We start from the raw sequence: 27,661 nt of genomic DNA, 5'->3' as shown, positions 1-27,661 counted from the left end.
TGAATGTGTGCTGTAAGAAATAATTTGGACCTGCTCTTTGCCAGTTGTTACTGCCAAAAAAAGTCCCTGAAAAGAAAAGCCAAGATAATATATTTTCTCTCTCACTCATATCTAGCATGTTGCCAGGGACTTTTGGGGGTTATTCATGGTCTGTTTATTAGAATTTTTTTCTCATTTTTAGGAGTCAGGGATGGAAAAACCCACACTAGGTCACCCAATCCATTTCTGTGCTAATGCTGAGTGTTATTCTTACAGTACATTTGTATGAGCCTGGCTAATTTTATCTGTATGTGCCCATCTTCCTTAGAAGGAAGGTATCTAGCTGAGCAAAATCTCAGTAATTAACTTACCTATCTGTTCCTGGCAGCTTAAACCAAAATCTACCATCAGTTATACCTGAAGTCAAATGAAAGTAGATATGGTTTAGTCTCAGGGAATGAACTAATTGCAGCCCTTTGCCATTTCTAATTCTGTTTTTCCTGTATGATCTTTCTGTGGCAGCAGTTTAATTGTGTATCCTTGTGCAAACCTAGTAAGATTGTTTTCATAGTGTTAAATAGTTAACAAAGGCCATCCAAAAAAAAAAAAAAAAAAAGAAACATAGACATCTTATTTGTATTGAAGGAACTGTTATAAAAACTGGTTGTTTTGAAAATTGTATTTATTTTTACTGTAGTCCTAGTTTGACAATCATGTTTTTTCTTAAAATTTGCCTTGTTTTATATGAGGTAAATGAAAGAATAGTAAGGAAATACATGCAAATATTGTCACAAAACAAATGTTGCTTTTTTTTGGTAACAAAAAGCGGAAAATATTTGATGATGTAAATAAGGGGTATCTAAAGCAAAATTGTGGTTTTTTTTTTTCAACTGATTCCCTGCTGGCAATTCATGTAGGTGTGAAATAAAACATTTCAAGCCATTGCTGCAGTTTGAAAGCTGCCTTGTTGGGCTGGTGATGTCTTTTGGCAGTCTTCCTTTATTTAATTATTTATTCTGACAGTCAGTTAATTCCTGTGTAGTATCAGATAAACGGTGTTTCTTGTGCTCTTCTGTGCCTGTCAAAAGCTTCCAGAGGATCTGTGCAAAAGGAGCTGGCAGGCAGACTCTGTCACTGTCATTGTCCTAAGTTCTGGGGCACAGAAACCTGCTTGCAATTTTTATTTCTAGCATGGATTGAGTTATTTGGATGTTACCTGACTGCTGCTTCTGCTTGGGTGTTTCCCAGCTTGTCCATGTTGAGCTAAACCAGAATAACCTTTGTAGCTGTTGGGGACCGCTACGAGTGGCTTGAAATTGTAGTTTGTAAGAATGTAGTGCAAGGAAAGCTCAGTTAATGGCTCCCAAAGTAGCAGTTCTTTCACATCCTTCTGACTACTAGGCTGAAATTTGGGAATATTATGGTAGGACAGGAATCATTGCCCTCACTGAAGGAGGGATTTTCCCAAAGTTGTTCCAGTAAGCATAGAGCTACATTTCCAGAGAAGGACAAAATGCAGAGGGGTATCATCGTGTGAAGCCCCAGGTGTGCTGTGGCACTAGCATAGAAATTTTGCAATAAGTTTAAATTATTCTTGCAGCAATATTTACAGTTGCACATAGTGTGTCAAAAACTAATAAAAAATGTCCTGTAAGCAGTTAATGATATACTAATATTTTCTCCTTTTTTTCCATATATATATAGGAATTCCAGAAATCTCTTGGTGCCAAACATTCTGTGTATGATACCACAAATAGGACTGGACGTTCCTTGAAAGAGAAAACCACCTTGGCTGATGACAATTTGAAACTTGATGACATGCTGAGTGAACTGAGAGATAAATGGGATACAATTTGTGGAAAGTCAGTGGAAAGGTAAATGAAACTCAACTAATTACTCATCAAATAAGAAAACGGCTTCTGTTTTTGGGATTTGTTGCATAAAAGTTGAACCAGAGTGGCTAGTTTGTTTGACAAAGCCAAAGCAGTAAAATACTGCAAATGCATCCTTTCCTAATGGTATGGTAGAAGAGCAGGGGAGGAAGTGAAAGGAAGAGTCCTTTCAAAAGGAGAACTTGATTTGAAGTTTTCTGGAGGTACTGGTCAACAACCAGCTGAACATGAGCCAGCGTGTGCCCAGGTGGCCAAGCAGGCCAGTGGCATCCTGGCCTGCATCAGGAATAGTGTGGCCAGAAAGACCAGGGCAGAGATTGTCCCCCACACCCCAAATCCTGGGTGCAGTTCTGGACTCTCACTGCAAGAAAGGTATTGAGGTGCTGGAGTGAGTTCAGGGAAGGGCAGCAGATACGGTCTAGGGCACAAATCTGGTGAGAAGTGGCTTAGGGAACTGGGTTTGTTTAGCCTGGAAAAAAGCAGACACAGAGGAGACTTTATTACTCTCTATGAGCCTCTGAAAGGAGGCTGTGACCAGGTGAGATTGGTCTCTTCTCCTAGGCAACAAATGACAGCATGAGAGGAAATGCCTCAAATTACACCAAGTGAGGTTTAGGTTGGATTTTAGGAAAAACTTCTTCTCTGAAAGGGCTGTGAAGCATTGAAACAGACTGCCCAACGAAGTTGAGTCACCATCCCTGGAAGTGGTCAAAAGGAATGTGGATGTAGCACCTGGGGACGTGATGTGGTGGTGAACGTAGTGGTGGTTGGATAGTGGTTGGACTCAATTATCTTACCAGTTTTTTCCAACCTTAACTCTTACCTCATTCTATTATTGAATGTATAAATTAAGTGAATGAATGATTCTTTTGTGTGTGTTTGGTTGTTTGGCTTTTTTTCCTCTCTCAGACAAAATAAACTGGAGGAAGCCCTGCTCTTTTCGGGACAGTTTACTGATGCTCTGCAAGCTCTCATTGACTGGTTATACAAAATTGAACCTCAACTAGCAGAAGACCAACCAGTACATGGAGACATCGATTTAGTAATGAACCTGATTGACAACCACAAGGTAGTTCCAAAAATACTGAGTTTTTGTTACTGGACTGCTCATAAGTGTAACATTTTAATAATATCTTTATCTTTCACGATTCTGTAATTTTTAAAAATATGAAATAGTTTTGTAACACAAATGTAGTCAACAATAGAAAATACTATAAAAGATATGAAAGAGGACAACTCTTAGAGACTCATTAATACCAGTTAGCACTGAGATATTCTATTTTATTGTGCTACCCTGTGTGTTTATTAATATCATGTCATAAATCACAAATATGCATTTGCAAATGTGTGTCTAGGGGCAAGAGATAACAAAAATTATTTTACTGGAAAACCCTGGGGCAGACAGCTCTTTTTAGTCCATCTGCTAACTAAATGCCCAATGCACTTGTCATGACTAGAGCAACCTTTCAGACCTGTGAAAGCTGTGGGGCTGCTGTATATTTCTTGAGAAAACTAATTACAGTGCTAAAGCTATGCATAGATTTCAACTAGACCATGGCCCAGGGAGCTTGTGATGTAAACCTGTGGTATTTTATTACTGAAGTGGTTTTCGATGTGGGAACAAGAAGGAGATGTTGGACTCTGCCTCTGAATCACAATTTTGCAGTTCAGTATGTCAGAAGAAATGGCTGCTGAAGTTAACTGGTATTGTAAAGGTGACATGTAGGCAGAGCTCTGCAGCCTGGGAGGATGGGGAAGCGAAGGTCCCTCTGTTTATCCACCTGTGACTTTCAGTGTCTCCTATTCACTGAGGAGGAGATTTTGAGCCTCAAAAAGAAGTGTTTGGAAACATGGGCTCTCTATAAAAATTAGCCTGCACTATGCTCAGTTGCTTCTGAAATACCACTGTCCATCACAAGTAAGTGGCAGTCAGTGGCACAGCACACTGTAATTATCTTCTTTTAAGTAACTGGAGCTTGTTCAATCTGCTAATGTGAACATACTCCCACATAAATATACAAATGAGCAGCAAGATCCAAAACCTTACAGTTAGACCCCCTAGATGGGAATTTATTTCTGTCTGGATAATTTAAAACTCTGTCCTTGATTGTTAGCTTTTTATCGGATCTTTTCCTGACAGTAATTTTATGCATTAATCCATGCTAGATCAATTGCTTTGATAAAGAATGGAAATCAATCAGTGGTAAGGAGACTAGATTTCCCATGCATTGCACCAGAATGGATTCTTGGGATCTGCCTGACATTTTCCTCCCATATTCCAGTTTTATTGTGTTAGAAGAAAGTATTAATATTTTCCTGTGGATTCTAATAAATAGGACTTAGGTGTTTTGCATCACTTAAATGGTGTTACTCTTGACAGTATTTTCATTTCTTTTCATAGCCAGTAGTTTTTTCTTGGTTTTAGCATAAGCATGTCTTAAGGAGCTAAACATTTCAAATATATTTGATGATGTCTAGGTTTTCCAGAAGGAACTGGGAAAAAGAACAAGCAGTGTCCAGGCTCTCAAGCGCTCTGCAAGGGAGCTGATAGAAGGCAGTCGTGATGACTCTTCCTGGGTCAAAGTCCAAATGCAGGAGCTGAGCACTCGCTGGGAGACAGTTTGTGCCCTGTCAGTATCCAAGCAAACACGACTGGAACAGGCCCTTCGGCAGGTAGAGGAATAATAATGTTGCTGCATGTACTGTATGAGAAACAGTGAAAAATATCTTGCAGTTTAGTTGCCAAAAATTTAATTTCATTTTCACTTGATGTTGTTCACTCTCATTTCACTTGAAAATACTTGTTTACTTATGAACTCATTGCTTACCTTCTGTATCCTTTTGCCACAGCACATAAATAGTGCCTCTTAGCATTTATTATTCCTGTTATTATTAGTCTCTACCACAAATGCAAAACAAATGCTTCGAAGACCTTACCATCTAAGGAAATCACTGAAGTTACAGTCAAATATGAAAGATGATAAAGAGCTATGCCCCATTCACAAGAAGCAGGAGATTGCAATCATATTTATTCCTTATTGGAAAGAAGTAAATTTGTGTATTGAAAAATTGTTTACATTGGCACAATTACAATGCACAGTGAGGTACTTCAGAGAAAAAATTGAGTTGTGCTGAGTGCAGTCACGATCTAGAACAGTCTGTGTATGTCAACATTATCTGGTACCAATCCAAATAAATAGGTGTATCTGTGTTTCCAAACCTGAGATAATATGGATGTACAGCTCTCTGAAGATACACTAGCTTGCACTGATGCTAGAATGGGGCTCCTGCAGTAGCAATGCATCTACTGTGTACAATATTCCTGCTCTGCTTTGCACCACAGAAACAATCCTGAGCTTACCTCAAGCACTAATTGTGTCTGAATATGGCAAGTCTTTCTTGTTTTCTCTAGACACAAAAGAGTCTCTCTCCAGCAGGCTGTCAATTCATTTTACTTGACTGGTGCTTTAGGCTGTGCACACAATAGTTCTCGTCTCTCCAGCTGGTCCCTGAAAGCACCTCCCATGTAATTTGTCAGTGTAAAGGCATGACATTCTCAACTGAGCTGCAAATACACTATAAATCAGATGGCTAAAAGCATGGACAGGCTTTTAGGCTTCCTATAATTTTTTGGGAAGCATGAGCTATTTTTTCAGTTATGAAAATGTAGTGCTGTGTATCATTGACTTTTTAATGGAAAGATAATGTGCTGGTACTGCTGGATGATTAATGATTCCAAATGTGGCTTCAATCTTCTTGTGTAAGCTGCAGTGTGTCTGTCAGGTCACCTCATGAGTGACCGTGACTTCTTGTATCTTAACAGGCAGAAGAATTCCATTCAGTGGTCCATGTCCTTTTGGAGTGGCTGGCAGAGGCAGAGCAGGCCCTTCGTTTCCATGGGATCCTTCCAGATGATGAAGAGGCCTTGCGAACATTGATAGAGCAGCACAGGGTAAGCAAGAAAATGAAGAGGATCCTCCTCATTCTAATTGCTCTGATAGGTGGTAAAATAGAGGAAAGGAGGATCCAGTGTTGGGGAAATTCTTTCTGTAGAGAAGCTAGAAATTTAATTTAGTTAAGAGTTTGATGTCCAGACTGGTGTTGGGCTGTTGTTTGAGTCATCTTGGCTTATTAAAGGAAAAATGGGCCTGGAGAAAGTTGCTGTAGAAGTTCACAGGCAGATGCAACCCCCTCTATAGAGTATACCATGCCTGTAATTACCACACAGACTGCTGCAATCGCAAAAGTGTATCTGTCTCCTTTAGCACCATTGACCTGAAGGGCACAGACTTTTCCTGCAAGGTCGTTTGTGAATGTCAGCAGAATGATGATATCATCCATGAACCTTTTGTCATGGTGAAACAGCGTGCTGTCTTACTCCACATGCATTGGCTACTGGAATATTGCGGTGGCATAGGTACTGCAGGTAGTAGATTATCGACCATGAAACTAACTTTGCAGTAATGAAATGGGAAATTGGGTAAGTAAGGATCATATGGGTCAAATTTTCACTCTCCAAACAAGAGGCTACTAACATGCACAGCTCAGCCTACACAAAATGGTACCAAGGGTATAGTGCCTGCAGTGTTATAGAACAGATTATAAATCCTGGATATGTTCATCATTGCTTGAAGAAAGGTAAAGCAAAAATTTTGAAATGGAGATTGGAAAAGCATCCTGTTTAAATTGAGTTTGTTAATATTATTATGCAGAGGAGTACATGCAAGATAGGACTGTTAAATGGTTCTTAACTGGGAGATTTTCAATGTATTTAAAATGCAATTTTTTGAAAAAGTTTTCAGTTTTAATTTAGGGCCCTGGAAACCAAGTGCTAGTCATAAGCTGGCAAATGTATGTGTGCATCAAATGTGTGTATACATCAGTGTGTGCTAATGTAGCAACCTCACAGTGTACTGACTAATGTTGGCAGCAGCAACCTAATGTCTCTGTTCAATGAAATGTCTTTTAACTGCCTTTTTTCCAGTGATTCACCAGTTCTCTTTTACTTGATTTTTTAATCTTCTGACTACAGAGAACTGAGTGAAATCTTAGGTCCACTGAAATAATTAGAAAGTACAATTTTAAATGTCTTCCTCCGCACTGTAGATGGATTAGCAAAATATTTCTGTACTAAGTCCCACATTTGTGCTGCCAAAGCTGAAGCATAACTTGGAACCTCAAAGCAGACTTTGTCTCTGAGAAACCCTGTCCAGCTGGGAAGGATGATAGCTAGCACAACAATCTCAGTGTTAGATGTGGCCATACTGTACTTCAATTTTTTAGTAGGCTTTAGAAGGTGTTCTCCCACATTTTCCTCTTAAAGGGTAAATAATAGAAATAGAGAAATTGTCAAGCTAAGAAAGATTATGGCATTACAGTTTCACTGCTCACACAATCTTTCTTGAACAGGTCATCTCTCGTTTTAAGCTTATAAAATTAGCTTTCAAGAAGACAGAAAAAAAAATAAGGGAAGAAGTAATATATATTACTATACTATACATTATAATGCTGCATACTATAATAAAAATATGGCTGAAATTATTACATAAATATGAACTGTATCATCCTTTTGTCACTTTATGACTTTTGTAAAACAGTTTTATTGGATTTCTATCCAACTACATGTAGAAATGTTTTCTTCAGGACAATATTTTACCCAAATGGTCCATCTTTATGCCCATTTCTAATTTTTCTTTTCTTGAATACTGTGCACGATTTAGTGAATTCAGCTATCTCAGCCAGAGATATCTGTCACTTGTCCACCTCTCTAGGGACTGAGAGCTGTACTGGGTTAATGCCCTGCATTACTCAGTGAAAAGCATCCCATTTCCTCTTTTGTAAATGTGTCTGTCTGTGTCACTGGTTTGCCACAGAGTTCAGTACAATTAGGGAGAGTTTAATACACTGTGAGTTGAGTGTCATAGATTTAAATCTTAAAATACTCTGAGTACAGCTGAGCAAGGCATCACAATGGGGCATTTTTTGCAGATTTTTCACCTGTCTCTGGCTTGTTTTGGTAATCTCTCATTATAATCCAATTCAACTTTTCCGAAACTATATTGAACTGAAATATTGTAAGGATGTATGTGTTTTTGTAAGAGAAGGTTTGCTGTTATGATTTGGGTCTTAAAGTCTGGCAACAATTAAAGCTTAAATCAAAATCAATTAGCAACAAATGCATTTAAATATAGAGCATACATATTCCAGGTTTCTAAAACAAGGTAGAAGAGATAATGTCTTGCATTTTATTTCATAATTACTTCATGCATACTTTGTAAAGGCATAGGATAATGTCATTATGAGTTGTTGAAGAACCTGTTTTTACAATGTTTTGGTGATTTTGGATTGTCTAGGATCTGACTTGGTTGATCTCTAATTTCATCTTTAATCCAAAATAAATGGATTTATGGCCAGAGAGAGGAAGAAACAAGCCTTCAGAGACATGGTTCTGTTTTGCAGCCTAATTAAATATTTTAAAGTATAAAAAAAAATTTCCACTGAGCACTGAGAGATTGTAGCAGTTCCAGTTAAGGATGCTCACAAAGACACACAGACTTGCATAACATTTAGGCAGAAAAGTAAAACCATTGTAGTAGTAATGATTAATCAAAAATAAAAGGGAAAGGGGAAAAGAAAAAAAACCAAAGAAATGCAAGCTGTAGAAAGGACGGGAAAAGTCCTCCTTTCAGTTGCTTTTTCTTATTGTTGTTTTCCCCCACATCCATTTCTGGTCCCGCTGTTGTAGGAATACCAGTAACTATGAGCTTGGATGCCTAAAGCTGTAAACATCCTTTTGCTTTTACAAGATTTTTCCCACATGCTGTGTCTCTCCCCCTCAGCTGCTGAGTTGTCACATTTGTGTTAGTTTAGTATAGCTGCTCCTGAACTCTGACATCTTGTCTGAGCATGCAATTATAGTTGGACATTTCCAGCCTCTGGTAGGAGCTTGATAGTTTATTATGAAGAATTACTGTAACTGACAAACCAAGTCATTGAAATGTTGCCAATAGTGATTCCAACCATCATATAGCTGGTTTACAGCACTTCTAAATGCTGTGATTTTCCTTTGTTTTATTTTTTTATTAAGGGCATGCATCTTTCAAGGATTTGGAGCATGGTGGGCTTCTAAGGAACAAGTTGGGATAAGGTTTTAGAGCTTTTTTTAGTACTTTATGTAGAACAGGCTTTTTAAACAGTTTAAGCTTCTCTCATACAAGGGAAACTTGCCTCTTGCAAGTGGAATCTGCTTGAGCAGTCAAGAGGCTTATGACCTTCCAGATTATGAACTCAGATTTCTCTTGCAAATTTTGTCAGTGTCTAATTAAAATGACTACCTCTGTTTTAGGAATTTATGAAGAAACTGGAAGAGAAAAAGGCAGAACTGAATAAAGCAACAGGTATGGGAGAAGCTATTCTGGCTATCTGCCACCCAGACTCCATCACCACCATTAAGCACTGGATAACAATCATCAGAGCCAGGTTTGAAGAGGTCAGTATATGTTGAACCATCTTCATTGCAGCAGTTCATCTTCAATTAGAACATAGCTGACAACTAACATGGTAGTTACACTGTGAGGAAACGATCCAGCTGTTGAGAACTAAACATTTAAAATACCCATGGTGATGGATGGGAATAGTGTGCCTCTCTAGGCTTTCTTTCAAAACTTACAGGGCCTTAAGAGCTAAAGCAGATGGTCAAGCTTCTTTGTTTGTATGTATTAAAGGAAATACTGTCTGACACTTCCCAAGTGAGGAAAACCAATAGTTTCTAGGGGGAAGTCAAAAAGTTACAAAGCAAACAAAATACAGGGCAAATGTGAGGGATTTTCTGATTACATTAGAGAGGATTTCAGTCCAACATATTCTTAATCTAGAAGATATCTAAATTATTTAAGTGGCTACAGGTAGGTTGTACCCTCAGCTGTTATAATGTTATTTTCTGTTTTTTATATTAAGTTTAAAGAAAAACAAAATACTGTTGATAGAAAAGTGTGGCTTCAGGACTACCCAGGAGGAAAACTGACACCAAATCCTGTGTGATTCACTAACTCACACATATAGTTAAAATTCTTAATATGTTACCTAAATGTGCTAGTTACTGTGTTTAGCAGCACCCAATCCTGAATATCTGTGGAAGAAATGTGTTGGACTAAGATTTCTAGTTGCTCAGCTACTGCTAGTGATCAGCCACTACCTTTAACGCCTTTGATATTCAAACATCAGTAGGCCTAAGAAGTGAAGAGTTTCAGATGTGCACATATTCATGTATTGGTTCCTTTGTCAAGGTCTTAGCATGGGCTAAACAACATCAGCAGAGACTGGCAGGAGCTCTGGCTGGACTTATTGCTAACCAGGAGCTGCTGGAAGCCTTGCTGTCCTGGTTGCAGTGGGCAGAGACTACACTGACGGAAAAAGACAAAGAGGTTATCCCCCAGGAGATTGAGGAAGTTAAAGCTCTTATAGCCGAACATCAGGTAAGGATTATTAAGTGACATGTCACTCACATCTCAGCTCAAGCTGCATGATCATTCCTTTGCTTTCTTTTCTTATAATAATTAAATACAATCAAGGATAATATTAGAAATAAAAGAAAACCCACATGAAATGTATGATAGTGCTGCCATCTTAGATTTAGTGGTACAGTTGGCTTTACTGATTAAATATCAAAAATAGGTTTATGAAGTGCCAGAGGGAGCTGCTGGTGTAGTGCATGCTCACAGACTTACCCCAGACTTAGACACCAGACCTGTCTCACTTCTGTAAACTGCCATGTGAACAGCAGGATCTTGGAGGCAAAATTCTGTTCTATATCACCTCACCATATACAGTTAATAAAGGAGTTTGACAGATTGGTTTATAGATTTAGTCTTCTTTTAACAGACAGTCCATAGTGATCTTAAAAGCTTATAGTGCTGATTTTTTCTTATCTATCTGCAAAACATTTATGTATGTCTGTATTCTGAGGCTGGCATTGTAATTGTCTTGCTATGCACTTCTTTTTAACTTGGTGTTTTGCTATTGTGTATGTTTTTCATTCCTCTGGTTACTTTTGTGTATTGTTAATTAAGATCCCCTCTATCTGATTGCAGACATTCATGGAAGAAATGACCAGAAAACAGCCTGATGTGGATAAAGTCACAAAGACCTATAAAAGGAAAGCACTTGAACCCTCTCCAGTACAATCTCATATTCCTGTCCTTGATAAGGGGAGAGCAGGAAGTAAGTAACAGTGTATTTTGGGGTGTGTCACACATACCATTGCTCTGTCTATAAAGTTTACAGATTGCTAATAATCTAATAGGTTTGATTAACTTCTGGTAAAAGAGGGTAAAATTTTCTTGGCTGACTTTTCTAATTATCTCTAATTTTTTATAAATTGTGAGGAAATTTCTCAGAGCAGACATGTATTTTTACATTTTGTCCTAATTTTCATGAATAGCTGTTTTTAAAATATGCAGCCTTTCCTGTGCCCTTAAACTTCCAAGAGCAAGTACATGCTGAGTCTTTGCAAATCTTCCATTATTTGAAAGTGCAGACAACTTCACAGACAGATATAGAGACAAAATTGTGCTCTTACTGTGTATAAAATTTTATTAATCCAGTTAGAAGTGTGTTCATTGAAGTTGAGTGGAAAGTGAATCATCAAGTGAGGAAATTGCTTTTTGTATTTTTAGATATACCCATTGTATTTTATACTTACCCATACATGGAACCTGCTTCTAAAATGAGGTTGTTTACTTTGCAACTCAGAGAGATTTATGAAGATTTTATTTAAACTGTGCAGCTTGACTAGTGGAGCCCTCACTAGCTGCTTCTGTCTAGATGAAAGAGGCTGTAACCACCACTGGGTTGCTCCCCAGCAATGGTGAAAAACAATCCCACTATATAGAATCATCTTGGGGTATGACCTCTTTTTTTGGGACAGGAAGGAGTAATTTTAGGAAGGTCAAGTGCCTTTCATGTGGATGTTTGTTTTGGTTGAACTGGGTGAGCCCTACGCGTTTTATCATGTTTTAACAGGAAAGCGTTCCCCAACACCAGGCATTTATCCGTCAGCAGCCCAGGCACAAATTGAAACCAAGAATCCACGAGTAAACCTTTTAGTCAGTAAATGGCAGCAAGTTTGGCTTCTGGCCTTGGAAAGAAGAAGAAAGCTTAATGATGCTTTGGACAGACTTGAAGAGGTCAGAAAAGCACTGTACTGAATATACATACTTTTTGCATAATTTTCTTTACCCTAGATGTACAATACTGTAAACAACTTACATATTCGTTGTATTATATTGTATGACACAGCTAACTGAAAACACTGTGATCTATGCGCTTTAATGTGCTTTAAAAGCTGTCATTGTTTTTAAATGAGGAGAGTTGAGATATTTAAAATGCTTGTGTAGGTCCTCAAAGAATCAATTATTCAACAAAACGCAGATGGTATCTATCTCATTGATGTTCTAGATTGATGGATTTCAGCTGAAAAAAGTTCTTTCTGTTTTTTATTAAGCTGAGAGAATTTGCCAACTTTGATTTTGATATTTGGAGGAAAAAATACATGCGATGGATGAACCATAAGAAGTCTCGCGTGATGGACTTCTTCAGGAGGATTGATAAAGATCAGGATGGGAAGATTACAAGGCAGGAATTTATTGATGGAATTCTTTCTTCAAGTAAGTTTTGAAATTAACATAATGTTGAACTTGGAGCAAACATCTCATGGAGTCTTATTCTCTAGATAGTGGGACCTATGCACTTTATTGTGTTGGAAGGTCACAGATTTCCTTTTTGAATTTATTCATTATTATTACTTTATAATTATTTTACTTGAAAACATTTCTAGATTTTAGAAAGTCTTTCTAGTTATTTTACATTGTGAATCAGGTTACAAATGCCACATTTATATTATTTTCTAATTAGTAGTCTGCTGGTTTACTGAACTCAGATCATCATTCCTATAGTACACTAGCTACTTCAACAATTAGCTTTTGATTGATTACTCATAATAGTAAAAACTACCTTATTTAACCTAGAGATGTTTTTTCAAAATCAGTTCACAGGATCATACAATTTTTGTTAAAGAACTTGTATGGAATAGTTTCAATTATAGAAGGAAACTATGCAATTTTTGAAGCCAGTGTTTCCATGAGCTGTGACATAATCATATACCTATATAATAAGGCTTAAAATGCCAAGCAATCAAAGTAGAAAAAAATTTTCTTAGCTTTCCTGGTGGATCAGTATTCCTTAGGTATGGTGGTAATATAAGTCTTCCAAATCATATATGTGATCATATTTCCTTTTAGCAACAGACTCATAACAGATAAGGACCTAATACTGAAATAAGCCTTTATCTTCAGATCATGGAGACTTTTGCTTTGAATAGTAATGATTTGGAATTGAGCTGCTCCTAGTATTTCATTTTATTGTTACTCAGTAAAAAAATATTGTACTCTGTATATTTTCCCCCAGCTTTAGGAAATGCAGTAAAAGATCACTATATGTGAATATTGCTGTTTGGTTTGAATAAAAAAATTCATGAAAAAAGCCTAATAGCACCAAGAAATTAAATAGTTTACTCTTTTAACTCAGTTGTTATCAATTTATTATGACCACCAAATACTCCTGATATAATCCCTGTTCTTCACCTTAAATTTTCATTGGCCATTTCATTGAGAATCTCTTTGTGGGTTAATACTGTGCTGCTGTGAACTTGATCTAAAGAAGGACTTCATGACACACTTCAATGGATCTGCATTGAGAAGACTTTGCATTCCAGATTTAATCAGCACTGAAACTCTTGCTCGACCTTTCCTCACTCATAAATAGTCTTATCTTGTTAATTTCTGGTATTTTATGCACTTTAAAAGTCAGAATATTAACATACACCTCGCCCCCCTTCCCCACCCCAAACCCCCTAATATATTTTACAGTTAAATCTGTGTCCTTGCTTTTGTCTCTGTCTTCAAGCCACACTATGGTACTCATTTTCATCCAATATCTGGGTAACACTGGAGATTCAGATTAGATTTTTCTTCAGAAATATTCCTTCACTTGTTTGAATGTCTGATATTTTTTTTATAAGCACTATCTGTCACCCAAAGCCTAATCACCTTCTAAGATTTATGATAAAGCCTCTTGTAATGGGATTGAAAATCAAAAAAATTTCTGTTGCAGAGTTCCCTACAAGCCGACTTGAAATGAGTGCTGTTGCAGACATTTTTGATAGAGATGGTGATGGATATATTGACTATTATGAATTTGTAGCAGCTCTTCATCCAAATAAGGATGCATACAAGCCTCTCACGGATGCTGACAAAATTGAAGATGAGGTACGTTCTGCTTTCTTAGGTTGCATTCTGTTCTACTGGAGTCATATTCTGTAGTAATTCACTTTAGTTTCACTCCTATTTAATTTGAAGCTTTCTAGGTACACAAATCTTTAGAAATGTGATATTCAAAGTAATTATCCTGTTGTGGTTTTTTGCAGGTTACAAGGCAGGTAGCGAAATGTAAATGTGCAAAACGGTTTCAAGTGGAACAGATTGGGGATAACAAGTACAGGGTAAGTCTTTTAAGGACCTCAGTTCTTTCAGCTTTCCTCATATGACATGGTTTACACACAAGGAATTAGGCTGTATGAATTCACAAGGATCTTGTATGACAATTACACATTTTCTTTGAGATTGTCTAAATTGTTTTTACTTGTTAGAACATATAGACTAAAAATATGGAAAATTGCTGATGCATGTATTTATTTTCACTTAAACTACTGAAGCTGTTTTCAGTCCTAGGAATTTTTAAGACCTAACCTAACTGCACACGTGCATATGTACATACAATATATCCTCAAAAGCTGGTCTTTCTGCCTGGATACCTTAAGTGTTTAAACTGTAGCTGATATTCTGTTAGTTTCATAAAAGTAGTGACTGATATTTTCTTGTGATATTGTGTTGTACTTCAAAAATCTTTTACCAAGGTGTATTCAATCATTTTTACGCTCTTTTGTCATTTTATTGGAACACACATACTTCTGAAGTATAAGCAAAGCATTAGATACCTGCAGAATTATTTTAGATCAGAGAAAAATAAATACCACACAGTAGAGAAAGATCTGCTACCCCTGGATTCAATAGCCAGAACAATTTGAGGTAAAGTATGCAATATTTGGCTAAGAGAAATTAATAAGTATTTGTAGATTTTATAAGACCACAGAAACAGCAATGGGAAGGAAATGACGGCCTTGAATATTTTCTAATATTCAGTCTCTGGATGGCTAGTTACCCGCTCATCTCTCAAGTAGATACTTTATTTAGAATGTCTAATGTGTTAGTTTGCATGTGTTCTAGGTCATGTAGAGAATTTCCTGTAAACTAATCGTGTCTTTCTTCCATTTTTCATTTCTTATCAGTTCTTCCTGGGAAATCAGGTATAAACTAGTGGAATGTGTTATGAAGTTTCTTTTTTCCTTTTTTTTTTTCTTTTTTTTTTTTTTTTTTTTGTTTTTTTCCTAACACATAGTGATTTAAGCTTGCAATGGTTAGTCTTCTTGCCATCCTTTAATTTTCAGCTAATTCATTGCTGGTCAGCTGTGGTATTTCTTTAAATGCTACGGGGCATTCCTTGTCTCAGGATCCCTCCTCTACAATCCCTCACCTGCTTTCTTTGGTCATTTTCCTCATTTAAGGAGATTACTTTTAAAGGAACCAGATAATGGTCAGCAGCAATTCTCACAGAGAAAAATCTTGAGCATTTAAACTGCAATTGTAAAAATTGTGATTATCCAATCAATTTTATAGTAGAATCCCTAAAAAGCCTGTAATGCCTTTCTTAGGCTATTTGATTAAAGGCTAATCATGGCAAACAGATCCCAGTGTCTTATCACTTATTTATCACAAATTGCACAAAAAATACTTTAATCTTTGCAAAAAAAAAGTACAGTCTCTATGCAATCAGGCAGACTGATTAGGAACCTAGCTCATAGTTATTCTTATGTACTAACACAGTGAATCTTTAAATACATACTTTGGAAATGGGTAAAATAAAATTGCAGTTCCCATTTAGACTAACCCCTCTCCCATAGTGTTTTCAAGGAGCTATGGCAAGTCTATAATGTACTGGAGCTGTGTCTAGGAATACTTTGTGTCAGGTGGGTCACTGGTGAGTGCTCCCTCAGGAGGAAACACTACCCAGCACTTACTCCTGTGCTACACACTGATCCACAGCTTCCTGAAGTGCCCAGTAAGAATGGAAACCCCTTATGCAACCAGCTATCAGATACTGTTAGTCTTATGCTTTAAAAAGGCAATAACAGATGTAATCCATTCTGGACATGCTAGCATCAACAGCAATAGCCATTTTAAATCTCAAGATGTTGAAAATATGGGTGCAATCTTGTTTACTAGCAGAGCCCGTTGAAGTATTGAAGAAAGCATAGAGCAGTGGATAATCTTGCCACATGCCTCAAGCAATATATCTAAGCAATAACTTAAAATATTTTCCACATATAGAACAAGTCTCATTTTGAAAGAACTGTTTGAAATTATGTTAATCCTCTTATCTGTCATCTGTATTCTCAGATCTGGGAAACACAGAGCATTTATTGAGAAACTCTTACTGATGCAGAACGGCACCTACAGGCTATTGTCAAGAACAGGCCTTTTTGTAGCTTAAACTCCTTTATTTTTTACCTCTGGTTATTTGAAATAAGGTTAAATACTGTTTAAAGAAAGCTGGTATCCAGGCTATTTTAGGAAGGAAATCAACTGAGTTACCATAAAAAGAAATGCAGTGATAGATACTGCTGTATTACTGTGTTACTTTCCTGCCCCACTTTCTCAATTAACCTCAGCTAGGTGGGCAAAGTACGCTGTATTTGACCCTTGGTGTAGTTGCCTGATGGGGTCTAACTGACTAATTAGGCTGTGATGAGAAAAAAAATAAAGAAAAGAAGAAAGATACTATCTCCAGAATCACTAGGAAAAAAAATGTGGTAAGAACAAGCCAATGAAAATAAACAGCATTAATTTGGATGCCTTTTTTAAAAAAAACCTTTGATCTACAGATATAAAATAATTCTTTGTTTGGCACATATTGAATGCATTAGTAAAAAACTCTTACAAATAATGCTCATGTGAACGTTCTTACTTATAACAAATATAATTTATTATTGAATTAGGAAGCAAGCTTTGCTTTTGTTTGGTTCCTAAAAGTAATATTCCTTTAAACTTATTCCCTCTTCTTGGCTTGAGTAGTACCAAATAACTAAAGTCATCTAACAGTAGGGAGCACGTTTGTTGTGTGGTTTGTTCAGTCCCCTCACTGAAGCAAGTAGGTGCAGTTGAATTATGGCCAGCCTTCTCCAAGGCTCAGAGATTGTCCCAAAGAGGGGCATTCAACTCCCATTGGTTTTAGTGAGTGCTCTGCATGTTTGTGTGAGGGTGCACTGCACTTGGTCTGGTGATCTGGTATCAAAATTTTTTAGTAGTGCTGGCTTGAAAGTACTAAATTCTTCTGGTTAGTTTTCTAGAGGTTGTGAGGTCAACATTTTGGTCATGCTTTCTTTGATCTGAATTTGAATGAAGGTGCTGCATACAGGTTTTGTTACACAGGTTTCAAGAGCAAAATATGCATTAGGCCTGGCCATCAGCCCAAAGGAAGAATGGACTCATACAGGAACTTAGTATGAAACACGTTGTTGTGCATCTCTGAATCGTGAAGGACCTTGATGTGTAGACAGAGGAATGACAAACATAATGACAATTATTAATCATTCATTGCTTCTTTAATGTTCCCTTCCCCACATGCACCTTGGTATGAGTAAGCAGTGTCAGCACCATAGTGCTATACCTGAAAGCAACACTCATAACACATTGAATTTCCAGATTATATACTGATTGTTTGAAGTGATGCTGCCTTCCTTTCAGCTGACAACATTAAAAGTCAAGACTGTTGCAGAAGAGTGTTTGCTTTAAGATTTTACCAGTGAAATAATGCAAATAGGTTTTCATTAATTTGCACCAAAGCAGACTGTAACCAATTAAATAATGTACTTCTAATTTTGCTTCTTTTATGACCTCAGACATTTGAGAATCAAGCATAAAATTAAACCTGAGTTTCTTTCTTACCATCCTGCCATCTTCTTTTGATTAATGCAGTGCCATCTGATTTGAAATCTTAACAGCTTTAATAATCTGCATAAACAAATTGATTTCTTTTTAGCATTTACTAATAATTAAATATCAAAATAAACTTTTTTTAAATATCTGATTTTTTAACCTGTCAGTGTTGAACTGCATCTGAATGCTTGAGAACCTCAGACTGTAATTTGATTTTTATTGCAGTTTGGTGACTCTCAACAACTGCGCCTTGTTCGTATCCTGAGAAGTACAGTCATGGTCCGTGTTGGAGGTGGCTGGATGGCACTTGATGAGTTCTTAGTGAAAAATGATCCTTGCCGTGGTATGTAACAGAACTGTGAAAGACTTGCAGCATATTATTTGGATGCAGTCACCATTCATTGTCTCAAGATGGAGGTGGACTTGTATAAAATTTCAGTTGTTGTAAACATCATCTCACTAAATGTCACATTTTTGTGAACTTTAAATCACATGGTTGAGATCCTCTTCAGTTGCACTGATGTGTGTCTGGAAAACTGTGGTGTCTTTTGCACAGTTCCTTCAGTTTTATAGTGGTGTAAGTACTGAACTTAGCCCAGATAGACTTTATGGCATGTAAAAGTGGCTTGTATGACTTGGCAGAAACAGCACACAGAAATGTCCACTAAAACCTTCTCAGCAGCACATTAAGTCAAAATAAGGCGATTGAATTGATGAGTAACACCACCACCAGAAAAACCTCTGGCCAATGACTGTTCCCAGTCTTTCAGTCTCTACCTTTGTAACCTTGTCTTTTCCATGGCATCTTCCTCAGAAGCACTTTGTAGTGCCCTGAGCCTCACACAAGGCAAATGGAGAATGTTCTGGCCCGGAGGACATTGTGCTCTGGGGGAGCAGGGAGGGCTCTATCACTGAGGCCTCCAGGGCATTGCATCAGAGGAGCTGTTTTCTCAGGGCACTATAGACAATACTGAGTAATGTAATAACAAATTCCAATAAATTAATTGGATACTTATTAAGTATTGGATCTTTCAGTGTCAACCTAGGAATGAATGTAACAGTCTACCTGTCAACAGGCCTGAGAAAATGTTCGGGGTACAACAGAACTAATCAAATTAACCCTTCAATGAAGCCAGATCTTCTGAGGCACATTTTATTTTCTACTACTGTTCTTTTGAGGAATAGAAGGAGAAAGGAATAAAAGAAGGACCCTTTTCCTTTGGTATATGTAAGCAGATGTCAACACAGTGGGTCTAAAGAATAACTGTAAGAATACTCTGTAAAATCAACATCACTGGATGTTGTGCATTGATATCTAATCCTTGTCTGGTTGAAGTCAGTGATGCAGGTTTAAACTTTCCCTAAACCACTTCACATAGCAAATTTGCATTTCCACCAAATACTCCTCGTGTATTCAGGTGAATCATATTTCAAAGAACTGTTGTCATAAACAGCTTTAAAAGTACTGCACCTAGTCATATAAAATCACTTCAGCTTGTATTACTTCTTTATGTCAGCAGATAGATACTGCTGCTACAAGTGTACTCGGGACTGTAGCCGAGTCTGTACAAATGCCATTTACCTTTTGCCTAGGAGACCTTTGAGAACTCACCTCAGAGCACGTAGGGACAGCTTTTGCTCAAGTCCTGTCTTTTGGCCTGGTGCTCCAAGTCTCTTGCATATGCAGCTGCTGTACTTGATTTCTTCTCCTGCTAACGATTTTCTTTAATGTGACCCATGTCCTGTGTCATTTTTTCTAGTTCATCATCACGGGAGTAAAATGTTACGTTCGGAATCAAACTCTTCAATTACCACTCAGCCTACTATAGGTTGGCAAACCCCTCTCTTTGTCTCCTTCTCCTCTTCTTCTCTCTCTTCATTTCCTTCCTGCTTTTTAAATATATATATATACTTTTAACTATATGCTTCACCCATCATATTTAGCTTAACATGTTCCTACATGGGCTGGTGCTTTGCAAGCTAATTTTTTGACACGCTTGAAGAGTGTTTCAAAAAAACAATTGTCATTCACACTGACTCAGTTAAATGCTAACATGTCTTGCATTTATTCATGCAGAACATTCTCTCATATGTTTGTCTGTATGTGTGTGTGAGTGCTCAGCCACCAATTACCTCATCATAGTTTGGGTTTCATGTTCATCATTGCATGTTGCCAAACTACATACCTTCATAGTTTTGAATAAATGTATTTGCTGCTTTCCTGTAATTTGTATTTAGCTATTTCTTCTAGAAAATCCAAGCAAATATTGTTTATTATGAATAGCTGTAGAGTTAGCAAAACTGCCCATCAGGTTGTGTCTATGTATTAATAGTTGATTGATTAACAATGATTTAGCACGTTGAGCATTCCATTATCACGCTGACTTCCTTTGACAGTGGTTCATTCCTGCTGGCATAAAGTATTAGAATAAGTGAGTCCTGCACATAACTCTTCTGTGTCCAAAATAAATGCATTACACAGTAATGCATTTTATTTATTGTTAAAATGTGTTGGAGTTGGCATGGCAAAAATGGCAATGAGCAGCCTTGTGACAGCTTTCATGTCTGATTCAATGAACACCTCTATTTGCAGCTAAAGGGAGGACGAATGTGGAGCTGCGTGAAAAATTCATTTTGGCAGATGGTGCCAGTCAGAGCATGGCAGCTTTCCGACCAAGGGGCCGCAGATCACGACCCTCTTCCAGAGGTGCTTCTCCCAACAGATCTACTTCTCTGTCAAGTCAAGCTGGCCAAGGAGGTGCCCCACAAGCTGTTACTACAAGTACACCGAAGGTAAGGAGAAATGTACAAAACTGCACTGGTTAACAAATGGGATATAGACTGAATATTTGGGTTATTCCTCTCTCCAGTAATACTGATGCTTTCTCTAGCTTATGGAGAAAAAGTATCTCGATTTTATTTCATAGTCTGGGGTGGATCTGAGAAGTGTTTTCAATCTGTTTTCTCTACTGTTTGTTTGCAACATGGCAGTAGAATTTCTACATTTAAGGTGCCACATAAGCTAACCAGCAGTTTGGGAACTGCTCTGAAAGATCAACAAACCTCTCCATTTCACTTGAAAAATAAACTCTGTCATCTCTTCATTTTAGAACATTTGTCATTAACTCTTTCTGCTTAGATTTTATTTCTACTGAGATTTTGAAAGCCCAGGTATCCTCCATGATGTTGTTTTCCTCTACTGTCCTTCATATTTTGATTTACCATTGTTTCATACAGACACCACATCATTTAACACGCAACTATGGTAAACCATGGTTGACAAACAGCAAAACATCAACTCCTTCTAAGCCACCAGAATCCTCAGACTATCAAGGGTCATCTGCAGAGGTACAGTAAGGACAGAAATTCTAGTCTAATGACTTCCTTCACTAAAACTGTCACTTCACTAACAGCCACTAGAGTTTCAGTGCTTCTGAGCTGCATCCTGTGTATATTAGTGCATTGTCTTCATTTTAGACCTTTGTCAAATTATTTCTTACTTCCCCCCCCCCAAGTTTGTTTGGCTTTTTTATGTTCTATTTTTCATGTTTTTTAATTTTAGGAAAATTGAGCCTCAATGAGCTAATGTTTAAAGCTCAAATGGTTAATAAATCATAAAAGTGTGGAATGAAATGGTTGAGTAAATGTGGAAAAATACATTTTAAAAAAAACCCTAAAACATAAACATATACTTTACAGGTTTCTTTCCTAAAATTGTTTACTTTGAATTCATGAAATACTACAGTGTTTCTGAACTGCAGGCACAGGATTAATAAATCATGTTGTCTGGTGCAAAACCATTAAATAAATACCCAATCACTGTGAAGATGGCACAAAAGTCTGGCTGTGATACATAAATCTTTACACAACTAAAAGTTTTGTTTAGGGGGTAGTGACCAATCATTGCTTTAACAGGATAGCTATTTGATGACTTAACAGGAAACTAGCATGGCTTACGTGGAAATTGCTGGTATAGCAGTTAGGATTGTGCCGACCATTAGGCAGTATAACCAAAATTTGAAGGGGCTTGGAGCCAAAGTATTTGCTCTAATGTCATTACAGTCAGTGAAAAGATTGCAGCTGGATCAGGCTGCACAAATGTGTCATTTGAAGGAGTTACACTTGACCTGGTTTGGATGGAGGGCTTGGAGAGGAGAAGCTTGTGCTACCACCCCCTCTGTTCTATCTCCTTTTCACAAATCTGCACTTTGATGCCTTCTGCTGTTCATGTGACACCTTCTGGTGTGAAGTTTCCATAACCTCAGCATGGCTTTGCTCAAAGATGCACAACAAACTTCTTCCTCCCTCCTTCTGTGCATGTTGTTGTGCACACTGCAGGTGTGTCCGTGGGCACAGCACTGCAAGCACACCGGGCTGTGGCTTAGAGTGATTCACAGCACAGAGTTTAGTCAGTTGTCAGTTTCTAATATATTCCTGTATTTTCTTTCATCTCTTAGCAGGTAGCTGCAGTGAAAGATTAATTGATGGTACATTAAAGGGTTTATAGACATGGAAAGGTATTTTTTTCGTTGAATTACAATGACAGGAAAGCAGCTGGCCTGATTTCATATGGGAGCACTGTATTTCTTATCTGCTCTTCCAACTGCCAGTAGTTTCAGTGAGTTTCTTTTATGTAAACCAATGTGGTTTAAGATTATAGAGAGAATGGTTAGGGTGGGGTAAGTTCAGTGAATTTCTAAGGCATTCTACAGCATTTACCACACAAGAGAGCAGTTGTTCATTTTATATGTAGACTGCATTTGGGCTTAGGGCAAAACTGGGGAACAGGCTAGCTTTATTTTTTTTGCACTGGTGATTCTATCCCAATGCCTTGGCCAGAGCGCAGCAGCTTCAGTGAGGTAACAGTGGTCCCTTTCTCCTTACCCTCCCAAGCAATGTCTGTGTAGCAGAGATTCCCAGGGTGTGGCTAGCTGTATGTCAAGCACCGTACTTGTCTTTAACGAGAGTTTAATATTGTGCCCTGCCCTGTCAGAGCCAGCAGATTGCTCTGTAACATCTCAGCACTCATTTGTTCAGAAGTGCCAGCAGTGGTCTGAACTGGCAGCTGCCAGGCAAGCTCCTGCCAGCCTCTGCTCTGCTCTTAGCTCAGGGCAGCTTCCAACACACTTCTTTGGATCTGGCTTTTCAGTGTCTAATTCTACTTACAGTTGTATGGGGATCAAAGGCACAGAATGCAGGATCCTGGGATCCAGGCCACTCCACAGACTGCATTCATCACTGCACTGTTTGTTCTAATTTTTGGATATTTATGAAGTATTTTTGTGTTAATTAAATTACTGAGTATACTGTAGTTTTCCTCTTATTTGCATACACCTCTTATTTAGTGAGTGATATTAATTTTGAGATCTGATGATTCAGTTTTCGTGGCTGTAAAAGAAATTTTCTTATTTGGGGTAGACTGTAAATCAAGGCTAATTTCAGATATAAGAAAGCACGTGGGGTAAGACTGTGTAGTAAAGATACTGTAAGGCAGCATATTGACAGCTGGAAATTAGTAAAATTAGACCTATGCCCTTTTTTCTGTTTTTTCTTGTTTTGGCCTGGATTTTTTCCCTCCTAGCAAAAGTTTCTGAAATTTGGTAACCTTGTTTCAATTTCAAAAAGATTTTCATCACCTATAACTACAACCAGAATGGTGAAAAGTTAAGTTATGCAGACATAAAATCTCAATATGTACCATCAACTAATCTTACCTGCTTGACTAATTATAAGAAGGTAGTGTTTTTTTCTTTCTTCATATGCATTGAAATACACACAAAGATGTTAAAATATTAAACAGACTGTTAAATTTGTTGTTGTTGTTGTTTTACATTTACATACTTCAAATGGAAACTGCTAAAGGAACATTCTGAACTTCACATTTTGAATAATACCCATAATGACTCAAACCAGTGTTTCAGATTCACAGTGAATGTTGTTATGACTATCATATTCTAAGCTATGTATCCCTTAATATCAGTCCTTATCTTCAGTTAAAAAAAGCATTTTTGTTGTGTTTTGGTTTGCATAGGGAACACCAATTCAAGGAAGTAAACTCAGGCTGCCAGGGTATCTATCAGGGAAGGGTTTCCACTCAGGAGAAGACAGTGGCATCCTGTCAACAGCAGCTACCAGAGTCAGAGCTCAGTTTGCAGGTGAGTGTCTTGACTTCAGGTGTTAATCTGCCAGTTGCTTTGTTTTCTACCTGAATACTTTAGGTCACATTAAGGGCTCAAGAGAGATGTCAGAATAGTGGGAAGGAATAAAAAGCCCAGTGCTGAGGGTGCACATAATCAGGCCCTCCATTGACATGTTCATCTCTGGATGTGCAAATCCATTTGGCTGCAATCTTCTCGACAATGGTACCTCCAATGTATCTGCCCAAAGAACTAGGGAAGAAGCATTTACTCAAAGGAGCCAGTTCTTTACAGTATTCAAGTTACTCTCAATTGTGATGGAGCAAAGGGATCACTAAGTTATGACCTGTCCATTTCTGTTGGAAGAACTGCAGGGAGCAGCTATAGATTACCTTATTAATGGAATATTCCACAGAGATTTTTTAAAGCATTTTACAAAAATAGAAAGCAGTGAAGCTGTGCTTTTCAACACAGTGTTCTTCATATGTACAGGGAACCAGATTTTTGGAGATCAAAAGTACTTAATAAGTAATTGGAAAATTATGAAAAACCACATTAATTGTTTTCAGTTTAAGATTCCTTGTTGTGGTTTTTTCTTTATGGCACATTGTCTGGGCAGGATTTACTTAGCAGGCTTGCTGGGAGCTCATCTTCTGCCTTTTGTTGGGCAGGATGTACATTTTGCCCTTGTTTAGTTGCAGCTTTCATCTGTGTGGATTTTAATTTTTTTTTATAAAAAAGAGGGGGATACATTTAAATACTGAGATGTTCATTTGCATCTGCAGGATTCCTATATTTAGAAATCGTGAATGCATGAGAGACCAGATACAGATTCCCACACCCACCCACCCGCCTCCCCCCCGCCCCCAGTTAATATTGAGAAAATGGCAGGGGAAAGAAAGGCTCTGGCTGTTGAGTGAAGGTACAATGCATGCCTAGGAAGTCAAGAAAAGCTACCAGGATAATGCATTTTTAATAAGATGAGCTAGTGATGAATTAACTATGTGTCAGCATTTGGTCTTGCATTCTCTTTTCTTTAGTGTGAGACACAGCATCATCTAGCTTGTCTGGCAGAGATCTAAAGTTTAGTTTGTGCAAAGAGGAGTTTTTGGGGTTGCCAAAGACCTAAGAAAGACCTGCACAGGTTTTCCATCCTTACCCTTGATCCTGATGGTTACCTCCTCTCTTTCTAGAAACCAGAAGAACTCCAAGCAGACCTGGTAGCCGAGCAGGAAGCAAGGCTGGCAGCAGGTCAAGCAGCCGCCGAGGCAGTGACGCGTCTGACTTTGACATTTCAGAAATCCAGTCTGTGTGCTCAGATATGTCAGAGACTGTTCCTGCCACAAGCAGGCCGACACCCCGAGCAGGTTCTCGGCCAGGAGCCGCCAAGCCTTCTAAAATTCCAACTCCTCAGAGAAGGCCACTAGCCAGCAAATCCGACAAGTCCTTGAAGAGATAATATGATTGGCTCCATAAAGGTCTTTTCCTTTTACATTAAATATTTAAGTTCATGAGATGTAAAATATTATGTAGAAATTACTGTGAAATATCGCGAGAGGTGGATTTTTAATTCTGCAGATGGCCTTATTTGTGTATTTGTCTTCTTACTTTGTGTATAATTTTTGTCAGATTCTTTTTTGTTTTGCCATATCCTGTGAGAAGGGGAAGAGTTCTAATGTAAACTAACAGTTGTACACAGTAACATGTAGAAAGTACACTAAAAATAATCGCCGAATGTACAGTGTACTGAATGTACAGTAAGTCTCTGCAACCTCAATAAAAAAAGGCCTATCACTATGTCATTAGTTAACAGTAAAGGATACCTCATGATTTTTCTTTAAAAAAGAAAAAGAGAATACTGAAAGCCAAAAGACACAATTACACATTTTGAGCTAACTAAACAAACACTAAACTATGTATGTCAAAGCTACTAAGGAATCCAAACACACATTCACAATACCCTTATTTATACAGCATCTCTCAGAGAACTCACAGAGTTAATTAAGCACTTGCCAATAATATGATAGTCCAATACCTTGCAGCATTTCTGTGCCATTGCTTTCAATGAGGCCAGACACATACTGGATATCTGAACTATTATTCTGTAAGAATATCAATATAAAGTGCATTCATGTAAATGTGAGGTTTTCTTTTGCTTGAGTGGATGGTAGCACTGTATCATTGAACTCATTTTGTATCAAAGCAATTTTGCTTGCAGAAAGCTCAGAAATAAACATGTCCCTTAACTTTATTTCCATCGTATTTCTTATTTCACAGGAAGGTAATTTTCTGTGTTATGTTTTAGAGCATATGCCATTTCAGATGACCAGTAATTACCATAGGAACACAGGCTTTTAATGTTATTTCCCATTATTGGGTATCTGATTTTGGTTAGCTACTGTATTTGTTTAATAAAACACTAAATTGCACATATCAGAGCATATGAAATTATATGTAATTATTGTGTGTCAACAGTTATTTTCTCCATATTAAACTCTGTCATTTATATTCCATGTATAAAAGGCATAGAGAGTAATTCAGTTGCTCATTCTAGCCATTCATGGATGTATTGAAAGGATAGCTAATAGTTCAATTTCACTGGAAAAAAGGTGCAGCCTCAAAGGGGAGTGCTGTGGCATGGCTGGATAGATGCTGTGCTAAGTAGTGACAGAATCCCTAGAACTTTTAAATGCCCTTTGATAATATCAGAAAGACTTGAGTGGGATTTGGCCGGATAAACAAAATAATACTCAAAAGATAATTAAATCAATCAAAATCCCCTTGTATCAGGATTTCCTTCAACACAGAGTTGTACAAAGGTTTGTAGAAAGCTTTGATCAACCAGTCCTACCTGGCTTGGGAATCAGCACAAGTGTTTACTGATTACTGAAGCATCAATCCCTGCTGCATTATTTTATCTTTCCATTTTTCACCTCTCCTGTTGCTTCTATTCATCCAGTGCTTGCTTTCCTAGAACATTAAAATAGATCAGAATCTCTGTAGTGCACTTTTTGAAACCCCCAGCACCCTTGGATAGTTTTCAATATTTACAGATGATAGCTGAAATATCTTTTCATCTATAATGAAAATATTTTTAAGCAGAAATGAAAAGAATAAAATTTAGGCACTTGCATGGATAATTTGACTGAAAGAGGTGGTGGTGCCTAGTAGGATATTCTTGGTGCATTTTTTAACCACAAGACTGATGTTCAAGGATGTAGGAAGGACAAATCTAACTCCTTTGCAAGGGTACATACATAGTTCAGCACCTTGTATCCCAAGAGCAACCCACCTACACAGTGAGGTAGTGTTGGTGCCTACTTAAAGCACCTTTTATATTGCAATCTTAGCTCAAATATGTTTTTAATACTTCATTAATTATGCATCTTTATGGAATTTTGTATAACTACATTGTAACTTTACAGAAATATTTTAGAGGTGACCAGCCTTTGAGAAATCCAATACCAGCTAACACCCAAGGGCAAAGTAGATTACTGTGACTCGCTAGTGGTAGCAAAGTGGGGGGGATGGGACTGGTAAAGTG

The 27,661-nt window shown here is 37.6% G+C and overlaps 1 protein-coding gene across 1 annotated transcript in view; it reads left to right on the top strand.

Moving 5' to 3' along the window:
• Window positions 1-26,368, top strand: part of LOC136358337 (dystonin-like) — a 290,571-nt gene extending 264,203 nt beyond the window's left edge. The window contains 17 exon segments of the mRNA XM_066314265.1: window positions 1,684-1,853; window positions 2,781-2,940; window positions 4,350-4,544; window positions 5,695-5,823; window positions 9,217-9,360; window positions 10,157-10,345; window positions 10,961-11,090; window positions 11,892-12,055; window positions 12,373-12,535; window positions 14,040-14,194; window positions 14,353-14,427; window positions 15,274-15,291; window positions 18,206-18,323; window positions 20,574-20,773; window positions 21,218-21,328; window positions 24,012-24,135; window positions 25,311-26,368. Of these exon segments, the coding sequence (XP_066170362.1) occupies window positions 1,684-1,853; window positions 2,781-2,940; window positions 4,350-4,544; window positions 5,695-5,823; window positions 9,217-9,360; window positions 10,157-10,345; window positions 10,961-11,090; window positions 11,892-12,055; window positions 12,373-12,535; window positions 14,040-14,194; window positions 14,353-14,427; window positions 15,274-15,291; window positions 18,206-18,323; window positions 20,574-20,773; window positions 21,218-21,328; window positions 24,012-24,135; window positions 25,311-25,576 (2,511 nt within the window). The 3' untranslated portion in view covers window positions 25,577-26,368.
• The last annotated feature ends 1,293 nt before the right edge of the window (window positions 26,369-27,661 follow it).

The sequence above is a fragment of the Sylvia atricapilla genome, chromosome 3, assembly GCF_009819655.1.
Source record: "Sylvia atricapilla isolate bSylAtr1 chromosome 3, bSylAtr1.pri, whole genome shotgun sequence".
In the NCBI taxonomy this organism is placed as follows: domain Eukaryota; kingdom Metazoa; phylum Chordata; class Aves; order Passeriformes; family Sylviidae; genus Sylvia; species Sylvia atricapilla.
This window is presented reverse-complemented; position numbering and strand designations above follow the sequence as displayed.